This window comes from Cricetulus griseus, chromosome 7 (genome assembly GCF_003668045.3).
Source record: "Cricetulus griseus strain 17A/GY chromosome 7, alternate assembly CriGri-PICRH-1.0, whole genome shotgun sequence".
Lineage (NCBI taxonomy): Eukaryota > Metazoa > Chordata > Mammalia > Rodentia > Cricetidae > Cricetulus > Cricetulus griseus.
Window position 1 is genome coordinate 120703033 of NC_048600.1, and position 17129 is coordinate 120720161.

Here is a 17129-nt window from a genome sequence, read left to right on the forward strand (position 1 = left end):
TGGGCGTGCTGAGCTACTAGTTCCCATGGCTCCGGGAGTTCAGGCTTTAGCCAAATCCCACCAGTGATGCTGCTCTCAGCTTATCCAAGGAAAAGCATCTTGGTGGTGCCTTCTCAGAGGTCAAAGCCTAGCCTGGTCTTCAGAGTCAAGCCAGAGGAACCAGGATTGTCCACAGGGCATCTGCCCTCACCCTGTCAACCTCCTTCTCTTGGATGTCCCACACAGTTCGTACACTTGGGATACCAGACACCCATAAGGATCCCAGGGGAGCACCCCCACCTTCTATATCAAAAATAGAACATTTTGAAAATGTTTTTATTTCATTAAAAAAAAGAGACAGAACTAACAACCCCAAACCACTGGTGGGTACAGGATCACAGGGGCTTAACTGGTGAAACACACAGGGGAGGGGTAGGACAGAGGAGGGGTGGGAAGATGGGCTCAGGCCTCGTGTCCCAGCAGACAGGGAGCCAGATCTGAGACTGTTAGCAGTGGGGCCCAGATCCACTCCCTTTGTCCCACAGGGAGGGCAAGCTGGCAACCAGGGTCCCCAGAGTGAGGCCGATGGTCAGTGGGAGAGAGGTGGTGAGGGCTGGAGCAGCTGAGGTTCTACACCCTGTGTTCTACCCCCATCTCTTCTTCCTTTTCATTCTAGCTCTTTCTCAGTCCCTGGACTGGGCCTGTGTACTCTGCCTGGGACTGGACAAGAGGTAGGATTCATCGGAACACAGCTTTCTCATGTGGGGTCATGGAAACTTCTGGGACCACAGTTGGGAAGGTGGCTTGTGTGGAAGTTTACCATAGGCTGCTTTAGTTCCAGAAGAGACACAAGATAGGTCTTGGGTCTCCCTGGGGGTGGGTGCTTCCTTCAGCCTCGAAAGATGTTACGGTGGTGGTAGAGGGGAGGTGAGGATGGCTAGGGAGGTGGGCAGGGGGAGGGCCAGCAGCAGGGACAGACCACACATTGGGACTCTGGTGCTCACTGCTGTGAATGCTTTGACACACGCCAAGAAGCCAACCTGGCCAGGAGGGGATGGTTTTGAGCAAGTACAAAGGAACCCTGGCATGCCCACATCTCAGCTCACTAGCTCATGGGCCGTTGGCTGGGGCTATGACTTGGGATGTCTTCATTTGGGATGGTGGGGGCAATGGAGGGCAGGCAGGGAAGGACAAATGGAGCTGGGTCTAACTCTGAGTCAGCCTAGGGGGCTCCATGAGCAGGCGACTGAGGTAAGAATTGGCTTGTCACTTCTAAGTGAGACAGTTACCGGGGTCACAGATGACTGTTCAAGATTGGATTAAGAAGTCTCAAAAAGTAAGAAACAATTGATCCTTAGAAAGCACAGGTGTTATAGAAAAGGGGGTGAGTTCCACTTCCTGGAGAGTTCTTTCTAATCTGGGTACCCTCACATGGTTTCTGCTCACCTCAAGAGGGGAAGGGGGAACGGCTGGGCAAACTGTAAAACACAGAACTCATCCTTAATTCAGGCAAAGTTAGAAAGCCCAGGACAGCCCCTTGAAGTCAAATGTCCACGGAGTCCTTCGGGTGTCGGCAGAATAAATTATAACGGCAGGAGTTGGGGGAGGTGTCATTGCTACTTTTTAGGATGAGGAGTTGAGTGCAGCTTGTTCTCCTGCTCTTGTTTTTGTTTTTGTTTTTCCTTCGGTATGCCATGATTCAGAGTCACTTGGAAACACATGCTCTTTCTTTGTTCTTCTTTGTCTCTTCTCACCCTCAGGTCACCCTTTCTTGCACTGAAGTTTGTACATCTGTTGTGGAACACCAGTTTGGAGGTGGGAGTATGGTTCCCCCTCCCAGCAGGGTCCTCTGTTGCTCAGAGGACAGAGTGTTTCCTCAGGCAAGTGGAGAGGGACATAGCCAGAGGCTACATGCCTACCTTTCCTCAGACCCATGGAACCCTCCTGATCTCCTGCCCATGCTGAGCTCGGCAGAAACTTCCAGAAGCAGGCGGGAAAGCCAGCAGAGCCTCTGCCTTTGCCCTAGATTCCTGGTCTCCTGAGGTGGAGAGAAACTGGCCACAGGACAGCTCAAGGCCGAAGCACCAGGTAGCCATAAAACTTTCACTTAGGACAGATGAAGCTTACAACCACAGGCTCCACCGGGGTGCCAGACAGAGGCTGAGAGAGGGAGACACAGAGGGGAATGGAGCGAGGGCTCCAGGACACAGGAACTTCTGGGTAGGAAACAGCTGACAGGAGCCCAGAGGTCCTAGTTCTGGAAGAAGCCTTCCTGTGGCCCAGTGCCCAGGTGAGGGAAAAGGGTTTGACATCTCCTTCTGGCATGACTGGTTTCCAAGAGGCAGGCTGATGCAGCTTCTGGAAAATTCTTGGGCCTCCTGGAAAATTTCAGAGACCCAGAGGGCAGCAATATACCTGTCTTGGGAGAAAGTCAGCCTTCAGTTTCTACCCTAGCCCTGCTTCCTGTCTCCAGGCTTCCTTCACTCTAAGCCAGTCCATGGCATCTTCTGGACGCCAGGGAGGGCTGCCCTTGGCTCCAGTTCACTGTCTATAATCTTAAGGGTCACGCTGTTGCATGTCACACAAACAGCCACTCTGGGGGAGGCCGGTGAGGAGACAGGTGGGCAGGTCACACGGGAGTCGTCCGCCGGTTCAGCATGCTGACATGGAAACCCTCCTTTAGGTCCTGTTGGAAGAAGTCGTGCATCTGTAGGAAGCCGGCATCCTGGTCTGGGCTGTAGCTGGCAGCTGTGGTCACCTTGAGGGGCTCCCTGGACAGTGTGTACATGGACAGCTCACCCATGGGAATGGCCCCAGTGATCTTCAGGCCCACAGGGGACGCATCCCTGGAGGGCGAGGCCTCAGTGGACCTGGAACTGGACCTGGACCGCCGTCGCCGGTACCTGTAGCTCGGCATCCTGGCATAAGGAGAGGAGGAAGAGGGCTTAAGGAATTCCCGCTTGGTCTTAAACCGCAACTCTTTATTTTTCTCAATGTAAATGTTTACAGCCAGGACGCCCACCGTCTCTGCCACAATAAACGACAGGGCTCCAAAGTAAAAAGACCAGCCGTAGTTGTAATGGTTCTTTTTGTCTTCGTCACGTTTGTCACTGGGGTCGCCTGTGTTGCTGGAAATGTAGACGATGATGCCAATGACGTTACTGAGGCCTGAAAGGGAAGTGGGGCAGGGAGACACTAGAGGTCAGACTCATAGCCGTAATGACAGGACAGAGAACAGGCCTCTGAAGGTGGGATGGTGGCCAGTCTTCTCCATGACATTTGTTTATTATGGTAATTTATTTTTATTTTTTGAGGAAAGAGCCTAACGTAGTCCAGGCATGTCCTGAATTCAAGTAACTGAGGATGACCTTGAACTTCCAATGAGTTCTCCACCTCCCAAGTGATGGAGGAAGTGCTTCTGTGTATGTGTTTGTCTTATTGGATGATAAATAAAGTACTGTTTGGCCAATGAGGCAGTGAGGTAGGCGGGACTAGGAGTCATGGAGGATTCTGGGAAATGTAGTAAAGAACTGGTGATTCGCAGGAAGTGACATAGCAGGGAGACTCATATATAAACAAGGGAAGAAGGAAGTGGGCCCCTTCTCTCTTCCTGCAGAGTCACCATGTGATCCCGGGATGAGGACACCAATGGAAGGCATCCTAAATAAGATAAGTCTTATAAAATATATAGATTTATGATAATTGAGACTGAGCTAACAGATGAGAAATCCTAGTCATTGGCCAAGCAGCATTTGTACCTAATATAAGTCTCTGTGTATTATTTGGGGCCCTAACTCAGTGAGCAGAACTCGGGCGGCTGGCAGAAAGCGCCCCTGTGGCGGTAGGGTTCGGGTGGCTTTTGGCGGAAAGATTTATAGCAACACCCAAGCACTGGGATTATAGGCATTATACCTGGCTTGGTAACTAATTTTTCATCTTTTTACCCTTTTTTCAACCCTCCCTCTTTTTTTTCCTTCCTTTCTTTCCTTTTGATTGGATCTCATGTAACCCAGGCTGGCTCAGATCTCCCTAGGTAGCTGAGGCTGGCTTTGAATTCCTGATCCTCATTTAAAAATTATTTTATGTCTATGTGTATTGGTGTTTTGTATGCATGTATGTCTATGTACCACATGTCTGCCTGTAAAGACCAGAAGAGGGCATCAGATCCTCTGGAAGAGTTACAGATGGTTGTGAGCCACAGTGTGTGTGTGTTGGGAATCAAATTCCAGTTCTCTGCAAGAGCAGCCAGTGTCCTTTTTAATTTTTTTTTGCATTCTAATCCCAGTTCTCCTTCTCTCCTTTCCTTTTGCTCCCCTCTCTCCGTGTCCCCCTAACCCACCTCCCGTCCGCTCCTCAGAGAGGGTAAGGCCTCCCCTAGGAAGTCAACTATGTCTGTTCTATCACCTCGTTGAGGCAGGACCAACCCCTCCCCACCATGCCTAGGCTGAGCAAAGTATCTCTCTATAGAGAATGGCAGCGGTGTTCCTAACCATGGAGCCATCTTCCCAGTCAGAACTCTTGATTCTTTTGCCTCCTACTCCCAGCTGTGATTAGAGCTGTGCCCTACCACAGCCAGCTTGGTAGCTACTTTCCCCTCTAAGTCCAGTCACCCCTGGGTGTTTGTGGGAGATAAGTTCTACTTTTTCCAGCAGAACTTGAAATCTGTGGTGACCACACCCCTTAGAATAGTGCAGTATTTACGTAAAACCCACCAACTCCCCAGTACAATTCCACTCCTCTCCAGCTAGCTCGTAACAGCCAACACAATCCTACGCTAAGAAAATGGATGCTACTCTGTCCTTCCCATTCCAGCCCCTCACCTGGCTTCACATGACATGCTCCCTTAGGACTTGGCATCCGGGGAGTCTCCAGATTCTTTTCTGACATCCAACTCAGCCAGCTCCCAACCCTGTTATAGGTTTGGAAAGCACCCAGAACCCAGTACACCTTGGTTGTATTTTGCACACCTGGCACTCTAAGATGAGGTGAAATTCACACACTATCAAATTAACCTTTCTGAAGGACACAATCAATCCAGTGGCATTTAGTGCTCTTAACAATGTGTGCAACCCTTCACAATGTGCGAAACCCTGTTTGTAACACTGTCGTCTCCTCAAAAGGAAACCCCATTAGGCAGTTACTCCCCATCCCTTGCCTCAGCCTCACGTGCCGGTCCTCTTAAAGTTAACCGTGTACTAATTTCAGACTGCCCTCCCACCAGGACTCACACTCCGGACAGTTGAAGGCCATGCGCTCAGGTGTGCCACTATGGCCTCAGCTCCTGCCCCAGGGGGCAGCCCCACTTACCTGCAGCCACAAAGAGGATGCCTGCACTGAGGACAATATTGTTCTTTCGACTGTAGATCCTCCCAGCCCCGATGCAGAGCCCTCCAAGCAGGAGCAGAATGGTGCTGAGGATGGGGAATACACTGGAGGCTCGCACAATGCCTAGGCCAGGGTAGGAACAAAAAAGAGAGGGCAGTGAGTCCAGCCATCTTCCCTGCCGTGACCATGGGTGTATCTCCCAGGAGTCCTGCTGCCGGACATAGGCAAATGATGGCTATAAGTTGGCTGTTTACTCTTCCAGGAGCTGGATGACTATAGTCACATCTGCCTGCAGGTCACTGGGCCTCCTTCTGGGTGTGGCCCACATTTCTTCCAGATGGGAGGGACTGGAGTCCCTCAGTGGCACTGGGAAGGCCACAGTAACAGTCACTAATGTTCTGGATGGCGGGAGATTCATGAAACAGCTCACAGCCCACTAAGCTCTCTCCTGAATGATCCCATTTGTGCATCAGAAGGCAGGGAAGTGGTGTGCCCAAGAGCCAGCTTGGATCGATGGTTGGAGGACAGGCTTTTTAGCACATGAAATGGAAATGGGTGTCAGTCCAGCTCTGTGACACGCTGCGTGTTCTTAGGCAAATCGCTCTACTCTTCAAAAACTCACTTTCCGCACTTGTGAAACATGGCTTAATGACTCAGTATCTCCTCCTCTGTAAGGGGCTACATTCCAAGTACCAAATTCTACAAGGACCCTGTGTTTTCCTATACAGGCACACCCATGATAAAGTTAGCATTTTAAAATTTTCCTTTATTATTATTGTCATGTGTATGCATGTGCCACAGCCCATGTGTGGAGGTCAGAGGGCAACTCTGTGTACTCAGTTCTCTCCTTTTGTCTTTATTCAGGTTCCATGATTGAATTCAGATCTCCAGGCTTGTACACATAGCAAGCACCTTTGCCTGGAGCCATCTTGCCACTCCACCGCGATAAAATTGAATTTGTTTTTGACAAATCAAATATAGAAAGCGACTGATAGCAGCTAATAATGAAATAGAACTGCTGTAGCACTATACTGTAATAAAAGTTACTTTAAAAACCTATGGGGTTCTTTATTTTTGGCATTTTCCATTTCATAAGTTTGAACTGCTGTTGACTAAAATCCCACAAAGTAAAACCATGAATAAGGACTAAAATCTCGCTCACAAATTAAGACCATGAATTCTCGGGGCCCATCGTGCTGTGGTTGGTTTCATCTCTGTGGAGCAATTAGCACAAGGCCAGATGCATTGTACACTTCCTAACTGACTAGTTATGCTCAGCAAATCACTACTGTGCCCACAGATGAAGATGCATGAGCCCACGACATTCGAGAGTCACAGATGAGGCAGCAGGGCACAGTGAGACGTTGTCTGCCACGCAGAACCATGTCTGAATCCTTGTTCTATCCCTGACTAGCCAGGGTAAGGGTGGGGCGGGGCCAGGGAACTTCAGTTCACTTTTTCATAACTTGGCCACAGTAGTGATACCACACTGGAAGGGTTGACTGTGCCCTCTCCCAGTGGCTGTGGCCTCCTATGGGAAAAGGTATTACACATCTGTTTAGGGACTTTAGGGGCCTCAAGATGAGACCATCCTGAATGGACCAAGTCCAGGGATAAGCATTTTCCCACAACAGTGGAGAGGGTTATGAGGACGGAGTCAGCGGGCAGTGATTTGGTCAGGAAACTCTGGTGCTCCCAAATTGCAAGCAGTGTCAAGGAAAGAGACTCACTCCCTGAGCATGCAGAAGGGCAGAGTCCTGCCAGAGTGTCCCCCTTTTTTGCTTTCAGCTGCCACCCAGGAGACAACTTCTGCTGCTTTCAGTTTCATGGTCCATGAAGGTTTGCTGCAGCCCCTTAGGAAGGGAACGCCCACCAGAGCACACAGCAGGCTTCCAGTCTCCACCCTGGGCATCTGAGTGGATGGCAAGGAGGTCATAGAAGATGCTGAGAGCTCGGCCTTCTCTGTGTCCTCATAGCTCTAGAGAAATCCAGTTGCGTGGGCCTTGGTGGCACCAGCAGAGGACTGTGAGTCAGGAAGTGCGGGTAGGTGCCCCTCCTGAGCCAGCTGACTGGCTTGGGGCCTTGCAGCCTCTGAAGGCCGTGTTTGTCTCCTTTTTGTACACCCACAGTGTGAGGCCCTGCTCCACAGAGAAGGGATTGTGAGGGGGCATTAAATGAGACTCCTCTCCCTAGCACTTCCTCCCCGACTCCTCTTAGCTTTCTTGTAGTCGCAGGCTCTGGGAGGAGGCTTCCAGTGTGCTTTGGAAACAGGCTTCTGAGCTGAGATGGCCAGACTCAGGTCAAGACCCTGTCCTGCCTTCTGAAGACCAGTCAGGTGGCCCAGAGAGAAGCGTGTATCTGGAGTTTTCTGTCCTGCCATGTTCCGCAGCTGCCTTGCCCCCAAATAAGCATACAGAGGCTATATTAATTATAAAACTGTTTGTTGATGGCTAGGGCTTCTTTTTGGCTAGGCTCTGTCTTAATTATTAACCCGTAACTACTAATCTATGTATTTCTACATGGCCTTCTTACCAGAGAATGCCCGGCATGTCCTATCCTTCCGGTCTCTGCATGGCGTCTCTTTGTGGTCTCTCTTTGCCTATCTTTCCCAGAATTCTTCTCATCTCCTAGCCCCACCTATCTTCCTGCCTCTCTTGGCCAAACAATGTTTTATTCATCAACCAATAGGAGAAACATATATACAGAAGGCCATCCCCCACCAGAAGGGTGCTCCAGTTCCTTCAAAGACATTGGAGGCCTGTGGCTCAGAGCCCTCCATCTAGGTCAGTCTTACAAGCACCTGTCCCTTGCTACTTGGGCTCAGATGCTTGAGTACCTTGCTGAACATGTGTCTGAGGGATGAGAGGCCAGAGTTGGCCAAGCCATGTGATCACATCAAACCACAGGGATGATATGTGTCTGTCTGGAGGATGGTCACTGTCTTATAACTTACTCTAGGCTTCACTGTGGACTCATGGCTGCCTCGATACCAGTGTTGTGGCTTGGTACAGACACCCTCCAACTGGAAATCCTGAACCTAGGAGGGAGGTGCCAGGCCTGGGCCAAGACAGGCAGGGAATGTGGGGACAAGACATGCCCAAGGAAGAGACTGTGCAGAGTGTCCCTTAAATCCCAAGCTGTGAGTGTGCCATGCTCAGAGCCCCCAGGAATCCAGTGACAATAATGTAACTCAAAATACAAGCCCAGCTTCTCTGGGAAGCTTAGGGCTTGAGGGTCAGGGTTGACTTGTTTCTTGAATTTTCTAAGGTAGGGTGAGAGTCCTCTAGCCTTGGGCCTGCTGGGCTGCTGTCTCAGGGGGCCTTCCCTTGCCACAGAACCTTTTGTGCTCTCCAAATTCCTGTATTCTGCCACCAGATCAGCACCTGGAGTGCGGAGCTGTTTCCATGCCACTGTATCCCACTTGCTCAGGATGGTGACAGGTGCATGACAGAGGCACAAGTTTCTCTTAAATGAATGAAGAAATAAATGAGATCATCAGATGAGCCCCCAGAGACCACTCTCTTGGGCTTCTCTACAATTTGGAGATAACAGTTGGGACAGACACCAGGACAGTGAATACTGAGAATCAAAGCAATCTGGGAGACATAGGCCCTGTGGCTACAGGGACTATGACCTTCACAGGTCTGGGAGTTGTGTAAGCTGCTGGCTCCCTCTGTTCTGGGGGAATGCGGAAATCAGTTTTCAGGGCCAAGTGTCCCTATCTCCACAGCCACCGAATGGATACACACAAGATTATTAGGAAGTCTCTGCCTCCTACCTCCAAACTCAATATTAGCCAAAGCCTGAAGGCCTGGGGGCCATCTGCCATTCTTTCCTTGGGTACCTCTGGGCTTGTTACGAACCAGCAGGTCTCCCTTGGGATCTGGTACATTTGAGAACATGTCCTTTGTGAGAGAGACAACTGTCACACTGATACTATTACTCTGAGGCACAGTTCCTAGGGGACACTGCTGGTGGGAGGACCTGTGATATCAGGGCCAAAACTTCAGGTCACCAGCTTTGTGTGACTCCAGACCCTTCCTCGATCCCTCTCTATCCCATCCTGGCCCCCAGGAGGCTGACTGTGTGGACCAAACTACCAGGGCTCCCAACTCTGGAGGACAGTGCCACTGATAGTTATTCCCAAGGTTTCTCTCTGCCAAGCTGCAAAATGAAGAAGCTGCCACAGTCTTTCCTAAGGGTCACAGCTCTTGCCACTCAGCCCCGTCCCTCCAGCTCCCTTTCACGTGCTCTGCCTCACAGAACCGGAAGGATGTCACTCACACCATAATTTATGCAAGTAGCAATCCTTGAGTTGTACCCTGTGCAACCTCCATAATGCTCTCCGGCCACTGGAAGGGGATCTCATTTACCGTGGTAGAGTGTGAGTCCCTAATATGTGGAATCAGAGGGCAGGAGGGCAAAAGAGGAGAAGATAAGGGAGGTGGGGTCATATTATTTCAGGTTCTGGGCCTGGCTGGAGCAGCCTGACATGGCCTCAGCTCCATGGGAACCGCACACTGTTCTATTTCATCAGATGACTCATAATCCAAAGCCTTTCTTGTAGGGGAAAAAACCCCAGTCAGGTGCACAGTGAATTGTGCTCTAAGGACACACTGGTATTGATTCTCCATGTGTGAGGCTGGGCCTGAGCCCCAGGGGCGCTGCGAGAAGCAGCTCTTTTGGCCGATGGGGAAGGAGGAGTGACAGGAATTCTAGCATCCATTTTTAGCCCCTCTCTGGCTGTGTCTTCCTGCATTCTGGTGAAGATGTGTTCAGCGGCCCACAGATGAACTCTGGATAGACTGCAGGAACACGGGCAGTTCAGCATGTGCTGTGGGGACCAGCTGGGAGGCACCACTCAGTCACAGGGTCAGATGGGAGCAAGGGCTTAAGGGCAGCCCATAGGCAGAGTCAGTGGCTGCATTAGTCATGGTTGAAGGGATTTAGGGCCACCTGTCAGAGGGTACCCTGCCACCTCCACCACCATCTCTGGGACTCCTAGCACTCCAGGAAGCTGCTGTCTTGTCTGGTGAGTCAATCCCTATGTAGTGTGCCCCTGATGCTCCATTCCTCAGGACGGTGCAGAGCTTTTTTAGCTTTTTCAAGACTGGGCCACATACATCACAGGTGGCCTCAGAGTCATCGCACAGCAGAGGACAACCTTGGCCTGATCCTCCTGCCTCTCCCTCTTGAGGGCTGGGATTATTGGTGCGAACAATCATCCTGGGCTCAGAAAGCTCTTTTAAAAGTAATTTGGCTTTATTTTGTGTGCATTGGTGTGAAGGTGTCAGATTCTCAGGAACCAGAGTTACGGAGAGTTGTGAGTGGCCTTGTGAGTGCTGCGAAGTTGGGTATTGAACCCTGGTCCTCTGGAGGAGCAGCCAGCGTTCTTACCTGCTGAGCCATCTCTCCAGCCTCATCTTTTCTTTTTCTTTTTAGACTGAAGACTGGGGCTCATGTAAACTAGCCTGACCTTACATTAATTATACAGCAGAGTCTGACCTCACATTCTTGATCCTCCACAACTACCGAGTACTGAGATCACAGTGTGGGCCACCAAGCTGGGTTTTTAACGGTGCTGGGGATGGAACCCAGAGCTTTGTACCAGCTCGGCAAGCACAATACCAACTGAGCTGCGGCCCCGGTGGAAGTTCCCATCTTTAACTTCACTTGCTCCACCAGCAGTCCCTTGAAGCTGCACCCCACTGTTTGTGGGTCTGGGGCCTTGACCCACTGTACCCACCCACACTCAGGGCACCCAGACGTCAGGGTACTGCTGGGCTAAGCCCCACCCTCTGAGCACAGGGCTTCTGAAGGAAAATGCTCACAGCTCCCAGGACAAAGAACTGGGGCCAAGTCCACAAGGCTCACCTCTCTAGCCCCTCCCTTCCTTTCCCCTCCTCATACAAAGCAGCTGGGGTACTTGTCACTCACGGAGGAGGTACTCGGAGCTGTCATGGTCATAATCATTGTCCTCTGGGAAGTGGTTGATCCTGAAGCAGTGTCCTTTATAGATGCCTGGAAGAAACAAGGGAAAACACGGCTGTGGGTGTCCTGTGGGTTCACACAACTATTCATTCCAGACATGGGAACTTTGGGCAGGTCATAGGGGCAGAGGGGACAGAGGCTGGATCTGGAGCCCCCACTGCTTAGTGCCCTGTGGGGACACAGATACACACAGAGAGAACAGCTGAACCCCAGTCACAACCATATCACTTAGGGTTAAGCCTCAACATCCTCAAGAACGGAACAACACACCATCAGTCACTGTCCAGACAACAAGGCTTCAAACAGCAGGCGAGATCCCCATACCCAAGGGGATTCTAGAGTTGCAGCTTGAAAAATGACCAGGAATTTTTTCCTGGATAATGGGCAGAGGGCCTTCCAGGCAGAGTAAGACTCATAAAGGCAAAGGTGTACTTACACACAGTACAGTGTGCATCCCTTACACCAAATGCTAGGACGCACTGAAGGATTCTATCCCCTTCTATCTGATTGATGGTAGAGAGCCAAGAAACTTCCAGAAGGGCTAAAAGGCTGGAAGAACAGGATTCCTGGTTTGTTCAGTACTGCAGGAGGACAGGACACTTTTCCCTTCCAGAATCTTCCATCCATTTTCTCCTAATCCTCTGCTGCCCGGTAGCCTGGGAATGCCCACCACTAAACACACCAGCAAAGAGGGGGTCACATGGGGAGGGAAGGAGTCACGCCACTTTGTGCCTGTGCCCGCCACCTCTTCATGACTAGTCAGCCGCCTGACCCCGGCCAGAGCTCTTCCTCCCCCAACCCCGTAACTAGTTGGAGCTGGTCTATTTCCAGCTGTAGCCAGTGTTTTTGTCGCAGCTGCTGCCAAGCATCCTGCTGGCCTCTAGCTGCCCAGCCTGACCTCACAGTGGGTGGGAGCAGTGCTGGAGGCTGGGTGTGTGCCAGAGGCACATCTGTTTTCCCCTGTGTCCAACTAAGGGCTCCCTGCTGAGCCAGGAGCATGCCTGTTTCCTACCTGGCTACAAATGAGCAGCTGGCCAACTAGCAAACTTCAAGCCCCCCCCCCCATCTCCCTCCAGCCAGCTGCTCCAAAGACCTGTGTGCATTGTAGCAGCCATGCTTCCCCGGCCCAGGTCACAGGTACAGGAGACAGACTGAAGATCTTGGAGGTGCTATCTTAGGTGGGGGGTACTTTCACAATATTTTCTGTGGGAACACAGTTAACCTCGGCTTTCCCCACCTACACCGTGGCAATAACCTCAGCCCTCACCTCCTGGGTCCCTCAGAACCATGTGAGATGATACTGGCAAGGTACTGAGGTGGTTCTCAGCCTATGGTGATGACTCAGGGAAGTTTGCTGCTGCTGGTCTCAGAGTCACCTGAGTCTTCTACTCCATGCGTCCCTGAGTGGTTGTCAGTGAACAGAGGCAGGGGCTGGTGGGGGAAGGGATAGACTACTAGAGGGTTGGTCCCAAGGTGTCTGGGGGTCGGTAGACTGGCAGAGGCTGGAGTGGGCCAGTCACAGCCTCCACCCCAGGTTTAAAAAATGTTCCCACAGATCCAGAACCAGTCCTTTCTGAAAAAAGATGAGTGGAGGGAGCCTCCCAAGTGCTGCCACTGCCCCCTCCCCCCCCCCCCCGCAACGCTTCTCGTTTGCTTTTTTTTTTGCCACTTCATGGGTCTAAAAAATCACCAAGTCACACCTGCTTGTCGGAACAAGTCAAATAATAAGAGGCTGGAAGAGAAGAAAATAAGCTCTTCAGAGCCACAATCCTGCGGCCGACTTCTCAGGTTTGTGGTTTGTGTTCCCACATCCTCCCACGCACACGCATACAGGTAGGGGTCTCCTCCAATTTTAAGGGGGGCAGGGGTTGATCCCAAGTCCTTGCTCGTACAAAGCATTTATCCTATTCCTGGACCCCAGTCTCCATTTTAAAAACATACCTTATTTTAAATTACTGTAGAGGGGCTGGGAAGATGGATCAGTGTTTATCACTCAAGCAGGAGGACCAGGATTTGAGTTCCCAGACCCATGTAAAAAGCCAGGTGTGGTGGTGCTCTGTTGCCTCAAGGTGTGGAGTTGGGAGATGGGCAGAGGTAGGAAGATTCTGGGCACACCAGCCAACCAGCAAAGTCTAGCCTAAACCAGCAAGCTCCAGGTTCAATGAGAAACCCTGCCTCAAAATACAAGGTGGAGAAGTCTTGGGCAATGACTCAGCATGCAAGTGTGAGGACTGGATTCAGATCCCCAGAAAGGATGAAAAGTCTGATATGCGTGTGTGTGGTGGTGGGCAGACACAGAGTTCTGAGCAAGCTGGTCAGACTAGCACAAATGGTGAGATCTGGTTTCAGCTAGAGACTGCCTCAATACATAAGGTGAAGGAAGGGAGACTCAACAGTAACTCAGGTCTACATATACACACATATTCATGTGCACGCGCACGCGCGCGCGCGTGTACACACACACACACACACACACACACACACGCATGATAGTAAAACTTCTGGCTTTCATACATGCCCATACTGATGAGCACACACATGTACAACACACACACACACATACACACACCCACATAACCACACCCACACATAACCACACCCACACATAAATAAAGAAGAAGAAATAATAAGACATGGAATGCCTTTTACTCAGTTTCCTGACAAAACTAGCATGATGTCACATCTAGGATGGTGACACTGACCTCTCTGATACAGAACCTTCCATCAAAAGGATCCCTCCAGTTTCCACTGTCCCTCCCCCTTTTTTTTTTAGCCACACACACTTCCTGTCTACCCCAGTCTGTCCGGAACCCACAGCAGCCTCCACAGGGTACCCAAAACTTTGGTAGTTTTGCCCTTTGAAAACTGTTCTACATATGGAATCTAAGGCATGGCATGGTAACCTTTGGGGAGTGGATTTTGCACTCAGCACAATTCTCCTGAGATTTATCTGCAGTTTGTGTGTTGGTGGCTTGTGCTTTCCATGGCTGGGCAGTGTTCCATGGCATGGAAACCCCATCCTCTGCTGAATCATGACCCACTGACAGCTGTCTGCTGCTTCTACCTGTTCCCAACGGTGTTGCTGTGGGTGTTCATGTTCAGGTCTTGGGGGAAAATATGTTTATTACCACTCTGGGGCAAATGCCCAGGGTTGTAGCTGTTGGGTCATATGACAGCAACATGCTTAGTTTTAAGAGAGACTGTCAAAGTGGGCTCTGGTATGACTGCAGTAATGGAATGTCATATACATTATCTACAGCCTGCTTTTGCCACTGATGCACAATCACAAACATCTCCCCAATTAAGAATTTCAGTCTTCAGAAAATTTTTATTTTCAAATTAGAAAACTAGTAAGTCAGCATTAATCCAAAAGATACAGGAAAAGTCCTAAAAGGAAGTCACAGGAGTGAGGACGAAAGCCCCCCTATTGAGCATCTAATAGCCGAAGGAAAAGGGCTGTAGCCTACATCAGGGTATCATGTGTTTGTATGTTCACCTGAAGACAAAGCTGAGCTTCCAGAACACTGTCTTGCACACTTGCAGAAGCATCTTCTCTGAGCATCCTTCCGGTATATTTCACTGTTCTCTGCTCTACAGTTATAGTGTTATCGAACTAAATCAATGAGTTGGTTTTTGTGGCACTGGGGACTGAGCTTAGGGCTTTGAGAAGGCTAAGCAAGCGGCTGTGCTGCTGAACTGTGTGTCCCAGGCCCTTCCTTCCTCTTTACTTACTTATGTACTATTTTATAGAATTGTAAACAAGATCGTGCAGTCCGATTATTAGATTTCATAGCTTTTTTGTTTGTTTGTTTGTTTGGAGACAGGGCTCACTGTGTAGTCCTGGCTGGCTTGAACTTGCTGTGTAGACCAGGCTGGCCTTGAATACATGAGATCCACCTGTCTCTATCTCCCAAGTGCTGAGATTAGTGCCAGTAGGCCTGGCCTATGGCCTTACTTTAAAGTGCTGTGAATGGAGTGTGCAATGGAGCAGGTGCCCCCACTGGTCAGAAAAAGAGAGAGATTGATCCTTGTTCCTGAAGCTAAGAATTTGAGGTATTTCCCTTAAATGTCCTGCTTGGTCAGACATCTTTAGTTTTGTTTTATTTTTCCCCTGGAGGCTCCAAGAGTCTTCTCTATTCCCATTCTCTCCTCAGGGACAGTTGGGAAACTCTGTGTCCTGAAATAGAGCATCTAATAGCGAATCCAACATTCAGGCTTCACCCTCCTCCTTCTCTGGAGCCCTTGCTTCTGTTAACGGGACCAAGCATTCCTGGGAGTTTCCCCACAAGAGTTACCTCACCTCCCTCAACCTGTTTATGTGGAGCGCAACAGTTTTAGTCTTGAGGACTTCACATTTATCTCTGTCAAGTTTAATTTTGTTAGCATTGGCTTGAGGCGTTTAACGGGGAGAAAATTAATGGCTGATGAGAGAAGTAGGAGGGAAAACCATTTTCAACTCACTTGAGTTCTTTTTCATCAAGACGGAACACTGGCTGTGTTGTCTGCTAAGTGATATTTAGGGTGGCCCATTTGGAGACCCTGGACAGACCCCACTACAAGACTATGGAGGCACAAGGGGCAGGGTGGTCACTGGCTTATGCTCACAGGGACACAGTGGCCCTCAGGAATATCAGGAAGCTAGTCACATGGTCCCAGATGGGTTGTTCTCATCTGTAAAGGAAGAAGCCAGAGGGCCTGCTCCTGTTTGTGATTCCATGGCTTCCTGTGGAGAAGATGTACAGGTGTGCCAGCCAGTACATCCATTCATCTCCTTCCACCGAGAGCCACTTTCCTCAAAAGTGTTATCTACCGTCGTAGGACACGTCTGGAAAGAAATTTCTCAAGATGTGTCCACTATTTTATGTCTGGGTGGTAGGATAATGAGTGAGATAAATGTACAAATTCCTTTGTGCTTTCTGAATTTTCTGCCATGTCTTAAACAAACTACTAAACCCTATTAAAAGAGGCTGGATCCTTTAAGAGAAAACATGACGTTGGAGGCGTATCTGAAATGACTATAGATGACCTCAGCTGTGGAAGCTGGTGAGCCAGGCAAGGAGTGTGGTGGCAGGAGTGTGTGTGTGTGTGTGTGTGTGTGTGTGTGTGTGTGTGTGTGTGTGTGTGTGTGTGTGTGTGTGTGTGTGGTGAGATGGGGTAGTTTCTCTTTCCGTGATCCTTTTGAAGGTTATAACTCAGGGTTACGCCTCCAGAGAGGCCCGGTGACCAATCCCACGGACCCAATGGATTTTGGAGACAAGATTTTTGGTATGAAAGCTGGGATAGTTTGTCACTCTCTGAGTCATTTCAAGGATGCTGGCATCTGACACCTTAGTAAGAGGCACCTTAGCAGCCCATTCTAATAAGGGAATCCTAGGGGAAAGAACGCCAGCTGCTGAATCCACAAGAAATGATCATTCGCATAATCCTTTATCTCCTTCATAGTATACCACTCCAGCCCTGCAAGCATCAACATCAGCTCGGATCCCCTGCCAGAAGCAGACAGACACCCCACTGCCCACCTCCCATCCGCTGCAGCCGTCAGCCTTGTGCATATGTTCCCTGTCCATTCCTCAACTCAACTGCACCAATTGCTTCTTGCATTTTGCTCTCAGCAATGGGCAGATTGCCTGGAGGAAGAGCCCTGCAGCCATCCCTGGTTACCCACCCAGTAGACTTTGTGCAAGGGACGATGGGATGGGAGCAAGTGGAGAAAGAGTCCCAGTCTCTGTCCCTTGGGCACAGGTTCCCTTGATCCATTCTGAATTCCTTCTTTGAAGTGGGGGCCATCGCTTCCTTCTTCTCCAGGTCTGGTCCCTTAGGATGACCACCTGGGG

The 17129-nt window shown here is 50.2% G+C and overlaps 1 protein-coding gene and 1 long non-coding RNA gene across 2 annotated transcripts in view; one reads left to right on the forward strand and one right to left on the reverse strand.

Annotated features, from left to right (window-relative positions):
• Positions 1-311: 311 nt before the first annotated feature.
• Cacng4 (calcium voltage-gated channel auxiliary subunit gamma 4) overlaps positions 312-17129 on the reverse strand; it is a 57942-nt gene continuing 41124 nt past the window's right edge. Inside the window, exons 2-4 of the mRNA XM_027425843.2 lie at positions 11242-11325; positions 5287-5427; positions 312-3147 (exon numbers count right to left, since the gene is read on the reverse strand). Coding sequence (XP_027281644.1) covers positions 2609-3147; positions 5287-5427; positions 11242-11325 — 764 coding nt within the window. The 3' untranslated portion in view covers positions 312-2608. The remainder of the gene's footprint in view (positions 3148-5286; positions 5428-11241; positions 11326-17129) is intronic.
• LOC113836702 lies at positions 5302-6363 on the forward strand. Its single transcript, XR_003487150.2, has 2 exons — positions 5302-5437; positions 6169-6363. It is a non-coding gene; the product is annotated as an uncharacterized LOC113836702 (long non-coding RNA).